An 18505-nucleotide genomic window follows, 5' to 3' on the forward strand; every position below is an offset into this window, starting at 1 on the left:
CAGATTATCTGTTTTATTATTTCTCTTTTCTCCTAAAGCCCTGTCAATTTCATATTCCACTGAAGTGATAGTTAATCATCAGATAGCACATGGGACATGTGAAATCTAAAATCAGAATAGGGTAAGCCAAGGAGATTTTTAAATAGTATAGTGTCCTTAAGGAAGCTTGACATACTCCTGATGTCAAATAAAAACAGCCTCTTAGAAATATATTTTTTTATATGAACCTTGCATTTCACCTTCAGCGTCCTAAAGTAGGAGAAAACTGATAAGCTATTTGTGGACATTCTTGACACTTGGATAGTATTTATTCTCTGGGGAATACATTATTAGAGAGAGATGAGGAAACAATGTTTTTAAAATCTCTTTTCTGGAAACTTATTCTTCATATTCTGACCCATACATACATTATCTGCTTGCTTGATCCGTGAAGCTTTATTTAGTTTCCTAACGTGGATGATGTGATAAAGATTTATGTTTCAGTAATAAGTATGAGCTCAGAAGTCCTCCTTTTGAGTTTTTAAGGTTGCGTATTTGTACTCATGCTAGAAAAAAAGATTCCTTCAGACTGTGAACTCCAGCAGAGCCAGGATTTAATCTGTTTATGTTTCTTGCTTTGTTTCTAGCTCATAGAAGAGTGAATGGTGTACTGTGGGGACTCAGTAAATTTTGCCAAGCAAATAAATGAATGAATGAATAAATTAAATCTTATCAATTTGGTAGCTTTTACATTTTTATTAATGTTAATGGTGTTTTGAAATCACATTGCTGGGGAATGTATGGTATTATAAAATTATGTTGTCAAGCATAATTCCAATGTCATTTCCTCCATGAAGATGAAGTGTTGCACTTTTGGCCTCTCTTTTAGCAGTTTTCACTTCCTCTCCTCGAATCCAGGAACAGAACTGATTGTTCCTGTTAGATTGTGTACTTCTTAAGGATAGGTAATGCCTGGTTCATCTTTGTATCTTATCTGATAATTCCTTATATATAATCAATATGAAAAATATTAAAATTGATATTTAATTGCGTGCTAATTGTACAGTGACCCTATAACTTACTGTAACTGAATCGATTAATGATTGAGATCTCTTTGAAGGCCTAGTGTGTACAGTTATTGGTAATACAGCAGTAAACAGAAATCCGTGGTCCAAGCCCTCATTTGATTTATAGTCTGGCAGGGAATATTAAATGAATGACATGTTAAATAGTTGACAATAAAGTCATTCTCCTATAGAAGCACATAGTGGGGATCTGACCTAGGCTGTGTATCAGGGAAGGCCCTCAGGAAGCTATTGTAAAGGAGAGAACTGAAAGATGATAGAAATTAGGCAGAGGAAGAAACAGGAAAGGGAGAAAGGGGAGAGTATTATAGGTAGAGGGAACAGCAAGTGAGAAGAAAGCCCAGAGGCTTGGTTGAAAATCTGAAAGAAATTTAGTATCGTTCAGCAGAGAACAGAGAGAAGCAAGCAGTGAGGCTGGAAAGATCAGCAGAGGCCAAATTATGGAGGTTTTGTGAATTGGGCTAAATAATTTCTCTTAAGGGTTAACTCTTTTGAGCTGGTTAACGACGTAGTCAGATTTTTATATCTCAAAAGTCATTCTGGCATTTTAGTGATTTTGGAATAGGAGTTATTGGGATATTTTGAAATCTAGATACAGTTGTGTGTCACTTAATGACTGGGATACATTTTGAGAAGTACGTCATTAAGTGATTTCGTGGTTGTGTGAACATCGTAGAGTGCACTTACGCAAACCTAGATGGTATAGCCTACTACACACCTAGGCTATATGGTACTAATCTTACGGGACAACCGTCGTATGTGCCGTCCGTCGTTGACTAAAACGTCGTTATGCAGCACATGACTGTAGAAAGGAGGAAGACTGAAAGATTTGTAGTGTTTTCCTCCTTTGGGAAGAGCTTAAGAGAAGATACTTGGCAAGTTACTTCACCTCTCTCTGCCTCAGTTTCAGCATCTGCATAATCGGATTATACTGTTTTTTATTTCATAGGGTTGTGGTGAGGATCAAGTGAGTTTAAAGGCGTAAAGTGCAGTAACTTGCACACCAAAAGTGTTAACAAGTTGACAAGTAAATGTTAACTATTATCATAATCTTCTTGGGGTATCTGTATGGCCTTGTTTTACATAGAACCTCACCTGTAGAGGTTTTTTTTTTTTCCTTTTATTAAGATTGGCACCTGAGCTAACAACTGTTGCCAATCTTCCTTTTTTTTTTTCCTGCTTTTTCTTCCCAAATCCCCCTAGTAGCCAAATCCCCCCAGTACATAGTTGTATATTCGCCTGTGGAGTTTTTACAAACGCATGCCTGTGTCATACTCCTGGAGAGTGGATTCTGACATCTATAATTCTAAACAGCTTCTGAAATGATTCTGATGTTCGTGAAGGACTGGTCCTGGAGATGTAGGTGCTGTTCTAGTGTGCAAGTGGAGACTCTCTTAGTCCTGGGCCAGGCGTGCAGTCTGGTGTTGAGTCATTTGCTCCAGGAAACAAAGAACTGTTTGGTGTGGGTGTAGGTAGGTCATGGTGGAATAGAAGAATCATGAAAAGAGTTACACTTGATAATATCATAGATTATGATATGTCATGAACTATAAGTTGATATTTACCTCTTACCTGCTTGGTACTCTGTTTAACTCAGTGACTGGCTTATGCATTGCATGACTTACAGGTCAGAAGTTTCATGTGTCCAAATCATGGCACCATTTCTATGGTATCTATATTGTGAACCATCCCAGTTACAAGAATATGCTAGACTCAGACTAGCCCTGCTAAAAGTCTTACTTCAACCCCGGGTTTGTGACAAAGAGCAACCATCAATATTGGAACAACAGATACTTCAACTGTATTGTGAGATGGTTCCGTGTTTACAGGTAAGGCCTTTCATCCTCCTTCGCTAATATACCCTCAGCATCAGTAAGTGTTGGTTATTATTGTCATACGTAAAGTAGGACCTATGTGATTTGTCAAATTCAGATACAATCCCAGCTCTAGAAATGCTTATAAGCTTTTGGAGATGATGAAGGAACCAAATCTAGATTTAAACATTAATATATACAATGTTAACTAAATTCATAGAAATATAAATCAACCTAGTCCATTTTAGGATTAGTAGGAATGGAAACTTTCCTTTGTGTAAGAAAGACTTCAGGGAAAAGAATTTTGAGTTGGATTTCTCCTTGTGCTAGACACTGAGAGAGTTACAAGGAAAGAAAACACCCCTTGGTGCAAATTAGAGAAAGATGCGCCTCTAGGCAGATACAGCCCTGAGAACGCATGGCTTGATCAGCTGAATGCTGGCTAGATTCCAGTTTCCACATGTCCCCTTACAACGTATTTGGTGACCCTGATGGATCCTGCTCTTGAGAAGCTCACAGTCTAGTAAGGGAGTTAAGACAAGTATATAAATTCTCATAATTCAGAGTAGATGGATGGAAGATATTTAACAGAAATATGGATAAAATGCCTGGGGAGTTCAGGGGAGGGAGAAATTTGAGCTAATGTCTCTATCACCACAGATTTAAAAAAAAACTCTGGTTGCCATTGTGCTGTGATTTTAGGGTAGTGAACGTTTCTCAGGCCATCCTCTCCCATCGCTGAAATTTGTCCTTTGCCTAGACTCTCAGCACCATGCTGCCCAGCTCATGGAAGGAATCTGTGAATATTTTTCAAAGTGATCACTTGAGGTCAGAGATGACGTGTTTTAAGTTTGTGTTAGCAAGGAGTGACTAGAGTGGATCTTTCCTTTGTGACTTATAAATAGGCTTTCCTGTAATCAAGGCAGAGAAAAGTTAATTAAAATCAATTCTCCTGTGGCTTTTCCAAAGCCTTTGTTTTGTGTGAGCAATAAAGCAATGTATAGGCAGAACACCTTGAAATAGGGTATGCTTTTCCACACCATGCTTGCATCGCCCTGTTCTGTGTTCTTTGGTGGATGTTTGCCCTCATTTTCATGAACCTATATTGACAAGCCTAAATGATTCTAGAAGTGAGCTCTGTGGAATATTTCTGGGAATCTGTGGCTTGTTAATATAGTCAAAATAGGTGAGAAAAAAAGCAATACATCATTTGGAACTAATGGAACGAGCAACATAAATACACTTAATCATTTAAGAAATCAACTTTATTAGAATGAAGAATCTGAGAGTTGAGAGAGATCTTAGCAGCAATGTAATCAATTTTCCCATGGATTACAGGTATTTCTTATACTCTTTAAAAGACAAGCGTTCTATGACAGATTAAGTGTTTGAGTTATAGGAAGCATGCTATTTTGCAAGGCAACTTTTTTTTTTCTTTCTAGCAACTAGTTCTAATTGACCTGTGTTTTCCTAGGGCTTTACCTGTTAGTCTTTCTTCTCAGAACAAAACAAAATAAGATTTCTCAAAAGCCCATCTGTGTCCTCTCGTGTGTTGTTTCTCTCTTCCTTCCTTTTCCTCCTTTATATCCTTCCATTCTTCCTTCTTTCCCTCCCTCCTTTCTTTCCTTCATCAATTTCTTTTCTTCTCCACGTGAAATGGTTTTCAGACTTTTTACTGTCCTTTGCCCGGAATTCTCTAGTTTATTGGTGTTCAGAATGTGTTACTAGAAAAGGTTCTCCTTAAAGCTGAATACAGTACTGTCACTGTGGTCTGACCCATATGAGCACTTGAATAAAATCACATTAATTAAAAAAATTTTTTTTAGAAATAGCCGTGCCATCCTATTGACCTATGATGAAATGGTGGTCAGTGAAATGTCTGTTTCTTTTTCTTCTCATACGAGTTGCTCTTCCATGTTATGTTTGTGGAATTGTCTTTATTTGGTCTTACCTGCCTTAAATTTTACTACTGACTTTTGATTCCAGTAGTTCTTTCTTTTTAACTGTGACTCTTGTCATTGCACATTTTATTCATTGCACACAATCTATTTCTACATAAAAATAGAACATTACTTCAAAAGTATTCTGGTTAAGAATTTGGATAATGTTAAACATTAGAGAGCCTTTAATGCTAACTTGCTGAGGTTGTCTTTCAAAAATTTTTTTTTTATTATGGAAAATTTCAAGTATGCATAAAAAAATGCACTCAAGGAAATATGTTGTCAAATAAACATGAGGCTTTTCTTTGTTTTAATCCCTTTCTTTTCTTGGTGGCCTTTTGCCTTTCCCATTGTATATTTGCCAAAGATCAAGATAATTTAGCTTCTGGACTGTTCACATTTATTTTTTATAACTTAATATTTTCCTCCCCGTTGATCTTTTAATGTTTTTTTCTCTTGTTTGCTAGGAATTAGTTTTTCTCTCTGTGTATAACTTATAGTCATTTTGGGTTATTATGGTGGTAACGACTGGTGAAAGGTACAGCTGGTCAACTGTAGGCTTTCCTCTTGATGAATTTAACAGACACAAGGCTCCTGATTGAAGCAGATGGTTCATTGTTTGTAATCTCTGGGAAATGCCAGTGTGTCTGTGAGCAAGACCATATCCTTAATGCCAACTCCAGAATTTTGATCAGAACAGCTGGGTTTGAATTGAATTGGGATTTTCAAGAGCACCCAAGTCCTTCCTATCTAACACATTAGCCTGTTGAGAAGACACCCTACCATTTGAATATGGTCATTCATGCATCTGCCAAGTGTGGAAATGATGCTCTCAGTTAAGGTTGTCTGAGCAAATATCTTGCAGATGAAGGGCTTAGTAGTGCGTTAAAATAACATGCTAACCCTTTACTATCAGGTAACTAAGTTGGAATTGTAAAGAGGAGAGTTCATTGGAGAACTCAAAACCAACTTTAATCAATTTCCTTCAACACGTTGGCACTCTCATATAAATTGTTTTAAAAAAAATCTGCACTCAGAGAAGTTAGAAAAATAAACAAAAAAAAAATTTATGCCAACCAGCAGTAACAGAAACAGTAGCAAATTGTATTTTGGTTAGTGACAAAAGGAGAAGGCAGAGTTGTATAGCTTAAGCTTCTTTGAGTTAATCTCCTTTAAGTCTTTATAGGTTTAGGGAAAAATATTTTGTTGTTAAAACCTCTTATATAGCTGAAAATTATCTTTTAGTTTGTATATTATTTTAATGTCATGTAATGGCTTTTTTAAACAGATGAAAGATTTGATAGAGACAACAGAAGTGATGCTGTTTATCGAGGAAGTGTATTTAAGCCTTTTGCGTCATCCCGTTTTCTGGAAAATTCAGCTTGCCCAGATGACCCTTCAGCTTCTATGTGTCTGTGAAGTCAGCTTAAAGATAACTGGGGAATGTTCATCTTTAATTCACCTTTTAGAGCACAGTGTTGAATTTCTGAAGGAGGTAAGGATCGTAAGAAATTTTAATGTGTCAGTTATCACTTAAGTGGGTCTTGGTGTTTCAGTAGCTGGGTGGGTGTACTCTTTTACTTTATTGCATACCAAAGGTGTCTTGATCTAATATCATTAGATCATACTACTAATGTATTACTACTATTAATATCATTTATTATAAAAATGAGTTATTAAATGCTCTTTAGAGCATCAGTTATGGATCTACCACTGTGACATTTTTTCATTTATTCATGTGAGAACACAAGTGTTGAACATAGACTATGTGCCAGATCCTAAGGAATGCATAGATGGAAAGGTACATTCTGTGATCTCAAGGGACTTAACTACACGCAAATAAATCATTGTAGTACAAGAAGGTAAATGCTTCTGTGGGAGTGCATTTAAACTGCAATGAGAGCACAAGTTAAGGGGAGTAGGGCATTAGTTCAGATTTGAGGAAGTCTGAGTAGGAGTTTGCCTGGTACAAACCAGAGGTTGGAAAAGGCATTCTGGCTGCAGGAACAGCATGTGCCCAAGTACAGAAACATGAGAGAGCAGGCAGGCATGGCCTGTAAAGAAAACAAGAAGGTTTTGAGCGTTGTTGAAGGATTAAGGTGTAGGAGATAAGGCCCAGCCTTGAGTTCACATTTTGTCTTCTAGGCAATGGCATGCTATTAAGATCTTTTGGCAGAGTTGCCCTCATATTTTTGTGTGTGGAGGGTTATTCTGGTGGGAGAGTGGAGGAGGGTTTGGAGCAGGGCAACAGTAATAGGACAGGAAGTGAGGAGCGATGTCTTAGACTGCTAGAGCTGCCATAACAAAATACCACAGCCTGGGTGGCTCAAACAGCAGGAATTTATTTCTCACACTTCCAGAGACTAGAAAGTCCAAGATCAGGGTGTTGGCTGATTTGAGTCTTAGTGAGGGCTCTCTTCCTGGCTGGTAGGTGGCTGCCTTCTCCCTGTGTCCTCACATGGTGAAGACAGAGCAAGAGTAAGCTCTCTATTGTTTCTTTTTATAAGGACACTAATCCTTCTGGAATAGGGCCCCACTCTTATGACCTCATTTAACTTTAATTACTTCTTTACTCCAAAACATACACCTTGGCAGTTAAGACTTCAACATATTAATTTGGGAGTGGGAAGCATTCAGTCTATAGCAAGGGGCTAATTAGGGAAATAAGAATGGGAAGAAAGAAATATAGGAGATGAAGTCAGTAGAGCTTTGTGGTTGATTAGATGATCAAGGAGAGGGTCCTCAGTTGGGTCTCAGCTTTCTATTTTGGGCAACTGCATAGTGCCATTCACTTTGAGAAATGATGGCTGATGTTGGAGGGAAGATGATAAATTTGGTCTTAGATATGCTTGGTTTGAAGTATTTATGAATCATAGGTAGTTGGATATATGGTTTTAAAATTCATGATAGAGCCTAGGCTAAAGGATAGATTTGTAGACATGTACTTTGGGGTGGGAGTTTTAACCATTGGATTGCATGACAGGGCTTGGGAGGGAATTCCAGGGGCTGTTGATATTTGGAGGTCCTGATAAAGAAGAGTCTGAGAAAATATGGCCAGATGGAATGCATGACAAGCAGAAGAGACAGATGACATGAAACTCAAAGGAAAGAATATCTCAAAAAGGGGACTGGTCAACAGTGTCATGGAGGGAGGATTGAAAGTAGGGGATGGAGAGTGCTCTTGGGAGGCAGCAAGTAGAAGTTAATTGTTCACATTAGAGGAAGCAGGTTCAGTGGAGTGGTGATGGTTGGAACCAGATTGGAATAGGGGAGTGAATGGCAGGTGAGGAAATGCAGGGAGTGGATGTAGATTTTGGTGAAAGGTGGGAGCTGATGAAGTTTCAAGTAAGTCATTTGTCAATTTGTCAATCTTGTGATTAGAATGGTTTCACATATGCTGGGACTCCATAGACAATATTATTTCATGTGTTATATATTTTATTTGCTATATCTAATATTGTATATATTATCTATTATGTACAACAGTAATATCTTAATATATAGTAGCATATATTTGTGTTATATATAATATTATATATTCTCTATTATGTATAATAGTAATATACAGTAAAAATATTTAGTAACACAGACTATATATACTACCATGTATATATATAATGTTACTATGTTGTAATAATATATAGTCTATATTACATAGTAATATAACTGATATGTATCCTATTATATAATATCAATTATATATTATATAATTATTATTTTATCATATTATATATATCATATACCAAGCCTCTATTCTGATGTGTAATGTTATAAATAATTATATCTATTAGGTATATAATAGATAATATATATGACACATTATTACATAGATAATATGTAGATAAATATTATATAGAAAATATTATATAGCTAAATTACCAGGAGTTGTATGTCTTAACTGGAAATGTAACATACTTAGCAGGTAAATCCCGTGTTGTTCCTTTTTACTTGTACTAGATTCATGTGAGTAGTAGACATAATTATCAATTATAATTTCACAGGGTTTAGTTCCTTTTGCTATCATTCTCTGATCATTTTATTGTATAGCCTTCCCCCGCCACGCACATTTAGCATACATTTATTAAGCAGCTTCCTATGGCAAACACTTTGCTGTAGCAATTAGGTGAAAACAGGCAAGGTTTGTGAAGCTTCCATTCCAGTCAAATGGTTCAAACTAGTGCCCATAAAAATCACTGGGCAGAGTTTATTAAAATGCAAATACCTCGGGCCTACCCCTAGATATCCTGCATTAGTAGGGCTGAGTAGGTCCCAAGCATCTGCATTTTAAACTAGCACCCTCAGGTGATTTTTCTAATATTTTTTTGCACATAAGGCAAACACCCTTCTAAGCATCACACAGATCAAGAAATGGAGCTTTTCCAGCCACTTCCGAGGCTTTCAAAGCCCAGTCCTAATCACCGCCTCCTCCCTCCTGTGACTGTCCTGACTTCTATAGTAATATCCTCCTTATGTTTCTTTGTAGTTTTATCACATAAGTTTTGTGCTACACGTCATAATGCAGTCTTTTAGATATCTTTTAAACTAAAGGTGGTCCCCTTCCCTTCCCTCTCCCACTTCTTTTCTTCCTTGCAGTTTAGGTGTTGAAAAACCTGACTTATGTGAGCTGTAGAATTTTCTATATTCTGAATTTTGATTACATCCTCATGATGTGTTTTGATGTGTTTCTCTGTTAAAAGGTACTTAGCTCTAGAGACTTGATTAGATTCAGAGCTTTTTTTCTTTTTAAAGATTTTATTTTTCCTTTTTCTCCCAAAGCACCCTGGTACATAGTTGTGTATTTTTTAGTTGTGGGTCCTTCTAGTTGTGGCACGTTTTGTTTTGTTTTTCCAAGACTACAGGGCATGGTGTGTTCTTTCATCAAGAAGCACGTAATGTGTGTTGCGTTTCTTTTTATGGTGTTAGAAGTTGTTGATTCTCAATGCCTAGTCCATTAATTCATTAGGAGTTAAAGAAATGATGTTCTAGTTCTATCCTTTGAAATGATGTTCTAGTTCTATCCTTTCTTCTTTATTTATTAGCTGGAATACTTCTATAAAAAGAAACTCCCCTTCACCTGCTATTTCTATGCAATGGTAGGGTTTATATAGGAAAGGTAGGATGAATGCTTGACTCTTTCCCTTTTTTTCCCAATTTCTAAAAGTATTATTATGAACTCAGATTTGAGCATATTTGATGCATTTCAATCTCTTACAGATAATATCCTTATTAAAGTTCAAGTTGTCCTATTTTTGGCCAGTAGGAATCTCTTCAAGTTGGCTATTGAGTCCAATTTTTAAAATACTTGTGATTATAATATTAGAATCACATACTTTGATTTAGAACAATAAAATGATGAGAGAAGGTCATATTTGTATTGTGTTTTCCTTCTGCCCAATATTTTAACAATTTTAGAAGGAAGTAAAAATAAGTAGAACTGTTGAAATAGTTCTGTTATGAAATTTCCTTCCCCACCCCACCCTCCCAGTGTTCCTGAGGTGGGGAAAAAAAAAAAAGCCTTGGAAATTAATTTGCAAACATATATCCTTTAGGCCTGTATACACTAATTTGAATCAAAACGAAGTAGAATAAGGCAGTCTTATTACCTATTTTGGGGCTATACCTATATTCTTATATTACTGAGTTTATCGGCTGGTTATTCGGTTCAAATATTACATTAACTTTACTTTTCCCCTTGTTCTCTTTCTGCTCTTATCGTGAAGATCTTTCATTGCACACTGAAAATGGTTGTGTATCTTAGGCTACCTTAATTTCAGTGGATTTGGTCTTAGTTGAGCTATTTTTAGCCTCATTTGAATCATCATAACGTAAGGTCTTTTCCAATTCAAGCAAAATGTATGTACTCTGATCAGCAAAATTAGGCAAAAATGATATTGATTGTGAGGAGACTGGGAGCTCTGAAAGTGAAGCAAGAGCTAACCATCCTGGCTTTGGTAAGGTGAGGATGTTCTCTGAGACAGCACCGTCAGATGATGCAGTTCCATCCACCTTTCTTCACTGTGTGTCTCAGTTTAAGTTTTCAGATTCCTGGGAAAAACGATCTAGTTGGCCCAGCTTGGATCAGTCAGCTCTGACCACAGGACAGGGTAGGGAGAAAAGCCATGGCACTGGGGGATTGTGTGAGCTGGGCTGCCACCTCCATTGTGTCTGCTACAGATAGATACTTACCTCTGATATCGCCTTTCTTACACCTTGTTCATAGAGGCATCCCTAGGTCCAACATATGTACCTAGTGCTTAGTACATAGGTAGTGCTCAGTGATATTTCTCATTTGAACTGAGGACAAAAAAATGTGGACTCCAAGCGTTTGCTGTCATTAAGACTCCTGTGACATCTATGGCTAAATATAAAGGCATTTACTCCTTTTTCATATTTTGCTTCCTTTCTCCACATAGGCTCTAAATTAGCCTCGGTTCTGCCAAAAGTAGACCCTGAGTTTTCCCAAAGGCAAAAGCAGAGCCTGAGTTTCCACAAAAGCAAAGACTTATACAACAGAGTTCATTTGCAAATGTGATCCCAGCAAGCAGGTGGGAGAGGGACCAGAAGAGTGAAATATTGAAGATGGGAGAGGCAATAGAGTATTATCAAGTTGGCCATGGCTACAAGCAACCAGTTCTCAGAATATTCTGAGAAGCTTTATGAAATATGTCTTAGAACCCTCCAGAAGGATCCAGAATAAAGGGAGAAGCATTTATCCCTGGGCTTCTATTGCCAGTTTGTCAAGCTTTGGCCTATGGAGCTTCAACTTCCTTGTACTTCTGGATCTTTGACGTGGTCTGAGGCAAGAAGCAAGAGCCACTACAGCAATAGCAGTAGTATTTGAAGTGGTACATGAGATGTCCAACACAGGCTTTTATTAAAAGATCTCATTAAATTGTACCATTCTTGGTGTCTATTAAAAATCGATCAAGCAAAAAAAACACCTTGTAACCTGTCAGAATTGTAAGCAGTTTAAGGGTGGTCTAATCCTCCACCATGACTTTTCCTTATTTTTGGTCTTGGATCTCCAGCTCTTTTCCTTTCACCCTCTGTTGTGAACAGGCCAGTCTCACTCTTCCTGAAGAAAGCAATGTTCATTTATGCCTTCATCCCTTTCAGTTCCATCCACTTAAAATGCTTCTAGTCCATTTCAGAGCCCTGAAAAGCGATTTTATGGCCCTTCCAGTGATAGCTTGTGTGGAAAATGCTTTCCTGTGATAGCATTAGTATAAAGTAATACTTTTATTTGTCTCTGATCCCCTTGGTAGCTAGGAAAATTGAAATTTAAATGATCTTGCTAGTTTCCTTTTTTTTTTTAATGGACATGCAGAATTTGAAATGAAATTGAAGAAAAGATAAGGGCATAGAATGGTTTGATGGTGTATATTGTAAGTGTATTGATTTCAGAATGCATTTATTGTCTTGAAATAGATAACAGTTGCTTCATTGTTCTTAACTATATTTTGAAACAGTAGACATATATAGGCCTCAACGACACAAATTGGAACATATTCCATTAAAAACAAATTATCAATTTTCTTCTTTTGCTGCTTTTTAAAAGTGCATAATCAAGCACTTTTGGAGATTTTGCAGTTTAATTTCATTTTTCAAATGGTATAGCTGAGGTGTAGATATATATTTGTTTGTGCCAGAGTTGATACCATCTCCAAAGTGATAACTTCTGAGTATATCAGCCTAAGTTATTTTTCTCTCAAGTGTTTCTTTAACATGTGGCTCTGCGTCACTTTTCCTTTTTTCCCTTGCCTGTCCTCATGATTTATAGGTACTTTGCTCTGCAGGCACTTCTGTAAAATTTCAGAATGAAGTAATTTTAGTAAAGTGTGCTGGACCTTTCTTCTTTAGTTCCATGGTACATTAATGTTTTCTTTATTTAGAAACTTCAAATAACATCTTATGTCACTTGCATTTTATTTATTAGAACTTAATATACACATCCTTTTTCATTTCATTTATATACTTGGTGAAATTAATGATTTTAAGTTTCTATGATTATTGCTTTGCTACATTTAAACATGTTTAATAAATCACTGTAATTTAAAAATAATCTCTGCCTCCCTAGGCACTAATGTTTCTTTTATTATAATAGCATGATTTATTAAAATTTGTTAGGTGTAATTCATTATGTAAGTTACATAGATGAATCATGTCTTTATTAGCTAAGTAGATAATTGAGCTACTTTTCAGAAATGAAATATTCTTAAATTAAGTATTTCAGGTAGTTTTCAGTGGTTTGCAAAGATTGATGTTTTGAAGACTTATCAGTCTGTTGTGTTAAGGAATTTTCCCTCTGAATTAATTTGGTGTATGGCCTATTGCTTGTTGGCCAGATAGGATATTATTTTGAATTTATATGTGACTGCTGTGACTTTCACCAATTCTTGCTTTAGTAGAGCAGACTTACTATAAATAATTTTGTATAATACATTTATAATATTTCATGTTAAATATACTCTTCCTGGATACATGTTATAAAGCCATGGCTCTGGGAACTTCTTCAACTCTCCTCATTTTTCTTTTCTTTTAGGATTTTCCTGTTGAACTGGTCATAATTGGAATAGCTTTACTACTGCTACAGTCTCCGGCAAGTCAGCAGAAGCCAATCTTAAGTCTAGGTAAATAAAAATACGCTCATAAGAGTAAAACATAGTGGCTGACCCTGTGGCCGAGTGGTTAAGTTCGTGTGCTCCGCTGCGGTGGCCCAGGGTTTTGCTGGTTCGAATCCTGGGCGTGGATATGGCACCGCTCGTCAGGCCACGTTGAGGCAGTGACCCACATGCCACAACTAGAAGGACCTGCAACTAAGATATACAACTATGTACCGGGGCGGTTTGGGGAGATAAAGCAGAAAAAAAAAAAAAAAGATTGGCAACAGTTGTTAGCTCAGGTGCCAATCTTGAAAAAAAAAAAAAGAGTAAAAAATATAATATGAGTGTTGGCAGAAGTCACTTGAACTATTTATCATGCTATGCTATAAAGTCATTTATACTTTGAGTTTCCACTAGGGAATTTTTCTAATTAATAATTATCAAATAGAACTTTTTTCTTCTTACCCAACAAGGTTCTTTGTGCAAGTTTCCAAACACCTTAATATGCCAAGTATCTCAGCTGGACGGTAGAACATTATAATCTAAATAATATAGCAGTAACATTGGAAAATATGTTAAAGGCCATATCAACTTATTCACGGTTTTACGGCAAACTGAGAATCAATACCATAAAACCCTTGAAAGAAAATAAGTGTTCAGCATTTGTCTTTGTTTTTAAAACTCTCTATACCTTTACTATTCAAAACTGGTGCCACAGTGAACAAGATTTAATTTATAGTTATTGTATTAACTTAGCTAGAACAAATGAAAAATAACATTCTTGTGGCTATCTAGTATTGATTTGAAGAAAAGTGAAGGTAAGAAAGTGAAAGGGTGAAGAAAAGGTGAAGAAAAGTGGGGTAAACAATCAAGTTGCTAGGTCTGGCAGATTGACAAACAAGTCACACCTTTGAAATGTGGCTTTTACGTTAATGTTGCCTTACTTTCCTTGGTCCAACATAAGCCACCTGGTAATGGAGGATCTGTCTTATCATGTTGCGTAGTGCCATGATGCATTGATACATTCCCACCCTGACTTTAAAAAAGTGCTTGAGGTAAATAGCAATTGTGTAGCTCATTCTTCTGGGCGTTTTAATGCATCATGATTTTGAGGGTGTTGCTCTTCCACTTACAATCTGTCTTCAAAATGGCTTTACCGTGCAAAACGGACCCTTGGCTCTTAGGCTGTGATTCCTACCTTGCTTTTGCCTGTTGGTGTTATGCTCATTTTTGCCCTCCTCCCTAGTCCCTTTCTAAACTGCTTTTTCTTTTGTCTTCCTTATAGCAGTGCGCATGGCATCTTCCCATAGCTGTAATTTACCAGTTCTGCTACTTAGACAACCATACTTTTATTTTTTTAAAAACAGCTTTATTGAGGTATAGTTTACTCACTATGAAATTCACCATTTTTAAGTGTACAATAAAGTGTTTTTTAGTTGTTGTGCAACCAGCACCACAATCTAGTTTCCAAAACCCCCCAAAAATTTCTTGTGCCTATTTGCAGTTAATCCTCATTCCCACTCTCAGCCCCAGACAGACACTAATGTGCTTCCTTTAAATTTGCCTTTTCTGGATATTTCTTATAAATGGATTGTATTTGTTTTTTGACAAAACCAACCAAAGTCCTATAGAAACCACATTTCTACTTCTGAATCTACACTCCTTTATTGTGGCTCATGTGTGGTAGGATGATACTGGATCAAACACTCCAATACTTTTATTATGTGTTGCATAGCAGACTTTTTCTTTTGTTAACTAGTGTCTTTGATTTAAAGTTACCTTAGTTGGATTGAATAAACTGTATTGAAAACTATCGAGCCAGTATGTCATATTGAAAAGTAAGGAAGAACTGTTGTTTAGTATATTGGGAAAGAGTATTCAAAAAAATAGGATAACCAAGAGAATATTGATTATTTCAAATTTAAAAAATGCGTAGCATTAATATAATATTATGCTTCTTAATTATTAACATTAGCCTTGGTTGTAAATAGCAATTTATCAGAATGCCTGGAAGATTAATAATATAAAATATAGAAACATTTGTATTATATGAGTTTCCTGTTTTGTTAAAGATAATGGATTTTCATAATATCTCAGAGGCAATTATGGATTAAGACTAATATTAGGAAAAAATGTAAACTAGTAGTGTTAGAGTAACAGGTATTTGTACTTGATACCACGTTCAGGTTTGACTTCCAAATGACTTAAAATACTGGCAACTTGTCGACATGATTTAAGGCTTTTAGAGTTTTTTTGGTGTAGTGGGGAAATCACTTGATTACTTTGATAATCTAGGTCTGAAGCCTATGAATAACATCTTTCAGTAAATCAGGGTTCCTTCAACAACTGAAAAAGGTATATTTATGCCTTAACTCATTCTGTTAATAGTCTAGGGGAGACTGCATGTAACCAAGTTATTGTACATTTATATGTATGTTTCTGATGTGTAGGATGAATTTCCATGTTAAAAAAGGAATCATTTATAAAAATGGCTTTGCTTATTATGCTGCTTATGGATTTTGAGACTTCCCTGATCAGCTGCTTAACAATTACAGCTGAAGGACAGCCCTGCTTCACCTCCTTTACTTATGCATCCCTTAATACGGTTCTCACTGGGTTTGTAAGGGAAGCATGCACGTTGGTCTTGTTATCCTCTGATCAGGACTTTGTAGTTTCTTTGCTGTATTTGTTGAGGGCAGTAGTAGGATCTGAACAGAATATAAGGACAAAAGTTGAACTCTATTTTAAAGAAATTCATATTGACCTAAAAAAGAGTTGATTTATACTTTGATATATGATATGGGTTTTCTCTAAGAGTATCATCAAACTTTCACTTATATACATTAACAGCATGTTTTAGATAATAGTTAATTTTCGTGTTCCTTTTATTTGTAAAAGGATAAGATTTATTATGTTAGTTATGTGTCTGACCCAATTGTAAAGGGGTAAGAAAACTTTTTGCATATCACTGTTAAACAAAGTAGCATTTTGTTTGACTGAGGTATTAATTTTTGAAAATGTGCATTGTTGTTTTGATCAATAGCTTTGAAGCTCCTCTCTTTTGCTGAGGGTCAGAAAATCCCAAAGTCATCTTTGCTGCTAGTGATGCCAATTCTGCAGATATTATCTTCTACTGCCTTGGAAGACTGTATCTCCATGGATGAGGAGGGTCCCTCTAGGCAGCAGTTGGCTCTAAACCTTTTGGAAATGGTGCAGCAGGAGTGCTACAGAGATGACCAGCAAAAGGTAATGAATTCATCCTTGGTCCTCTTAAATAAAGTTCAAGTAGTCATATGGGGTCATCATGGGATGATCTCTGCAGATCATCTCACCTCCTGATGAGGTATGTGTTTAGGTTTGAATTCTATCATTGAGCTTTACCATTCTGTCAGGCGGTGGTGTAGATGGTCATATATTCTTCTGGACTGAGAGAGGAGGGTAGTCCTGTTGTGAAGCAAGTTTTGGAAATGCTGTGTGACTTTTTTTCCTCTTTGGGTTTCTTGTGTACATTAGTAGTTAGAGGTCCTGAGGAATCCTGTGGAAAAGGAACTAGTTCTAATTTAAACTAGTGCTTCTCCAAGCATGGAGCATGGAATCCTTTTATACTCGTTAGTTAAGTACAGCACATTGCTAGATCTTCGACAGTCCAAGGTGAGAAATCTCCTCGAATGCCTGGAAGTTCTGGGATCCGTAAGAAGTAGGACTTCATTTTTGAATATGGCACCTTTTGCCACATTCCCTGGCATAATGGCTCTTGATGTCTCCTGTGTGTGCCCTACTCCACTGCCTTCAGTTGGAAGACACCAGACCTGTCACACTCCATTCCTATTCCTGTCTGTAGGCATACCTCATTCTGCTTTGTCAGTCTCACTGTTCCTGTTACAGTAATGTAAAATATGGCAGTGTCTTGTTGGTGGCTGGGTTCTTGGCCTACATTTGTCAGACTTTTTCTTTTTTGGTTTTTGAGTTTTGCCTTTGGTAACATGTAGTATTACTTCACAACTATTACTTTTATGGAGATTGAATGAAAATTAAAGAAGATGAAACTGGTGAAGTATCTTAAGTCTCCATGGAGAGAAGCATTCTGTGAATGCAAGCTAGAGCCACAGTTGTTTCATCTGCAAAAGCAGAGATACTTCTAATCATGCGTCGTTAAATGTTCTACCAAAAATCCGGGCATTGTTATTCCTTGTTTGAGCATGCAGCAGTAATAAGCCTATAGGCAAATTGAATGTATACTACAGGCTCCTGAGTCCTGTTTGACTAAAACTTTAAAACTTGAAATAGGTAATTGATTTGCGTTAAAAGAAGGAAGTTCTTGCCTCTGCTGTAATAGGAGCACAAAATGTGGCCAAAATTGTCCAACAGCGTTTTACCTTTCCTCTTGGTTTGCCCGTTTAGAACAATGACTGGACTCTGAATGGTCATGGGGCAGGGCAGGATGTAGTATGTCTGAGTTCTGTTCCTTTAAACCACGAGTGCTATTTGCTGAGGATCACCCTAACTCTAATACGTAAGTACTCAGCTTACTGTTTGCTCAGGTGTGTGTGAATCATGTTCATCACTAATAGCTGGACTTTCTCTTCAGCAGCTGGTGAAGAGGGCAGAGGAAGGAATATTATTAGGGCTATAAATATCCTCCTGCTGACAGTGTGCTGCTTTACTGAGGCTTTGAGTGGATATGTGATCACCCTTTTTAAACATTTAAGCCACAGTTGACTGTTGGCTTTTCTTCTGCACCTGTCCAGGACTCTATATTCCAAACATACTTATAAATTTAACATGCTCCAAACTCTCCAAGTCTCTACCTGAATCTTTGCTTTTGCACATAATGCTCTTTTGTCTCCTTTGCCTGACTTACTCATTCTTCAAGACTCAGCCAAATGTTCTCAGCCTCCCTGAGTCAGAATTCCTTACTCTCTCTTCTTTGCGTCCCCAGCACTTTTAGCATTACTCAGTTGTGTTGTGTCTTAATTTAGGGAGTTACATGTTTGTATCTCCAACTATGCTATGAGCTCATTGAGAGAAAGGATCTTGGCCCTTTTCACACTTTGCCTTTGTTTTGTAAGCATGTTAAAATGTAA

The 18505-nt window shown here is 36.7% G+C and overlaps 1 protein-coding gene across 9 annotated transcripts in view; it reads left to right on the top strand.

The window, feature by feature from the left end:
• FOCAD (focadhesin) overlaps positions 1 to 18505 on the top strand; it is a 269315-nt gene that overhangs the window by 70548 nt on the left and 180262 nt on the right. For 8 of the 9 annotated variants that reach the window (XR_011497231.1, XR_011497230.1, XM_014845338.3 and 5 more), the window contains 4 exons: positions 2692 to 2893; positions 6107 to 6313; positions 13361 to 13448; positions 16465 to 16667. Coding sequence is in view for 7 of the 9 variants with exons in the window: in XM_014845338.3 (XP_014700824.3) it covers positions 2692 to 2893; positions 6107 to 6313; positions 13361 to 13448; positions 16465 to 16667 (700 nt within the window). In the remaining 2 variants the exon portion in view is untranslated. The remainder of the gene's footprint in view (positions 1 to 2691; positions 2894 to 6106; positions 6314 to 13360; positions 13449 to 16464; positions 16668 to 18505) is intronic. The other variant, XM_070495364.1, reaches the window with a different exon arrangement.

This window comes from Equus asinus, chromosome 23 (assembly GCF_041296235.1).
Source record: "Equus asinus isolate D_3611 breed Donkey chromosome 23, EquAss-T2T_v2, whole genome shotgun sequence".
In the NCBI taxonomy this organism is placed as follows: domain Eukaryota; kingdom Metazoa; phylum Chordata; class Mammalia; order Perissodactyla; family Equidae; genus Equus; species Equus asinus.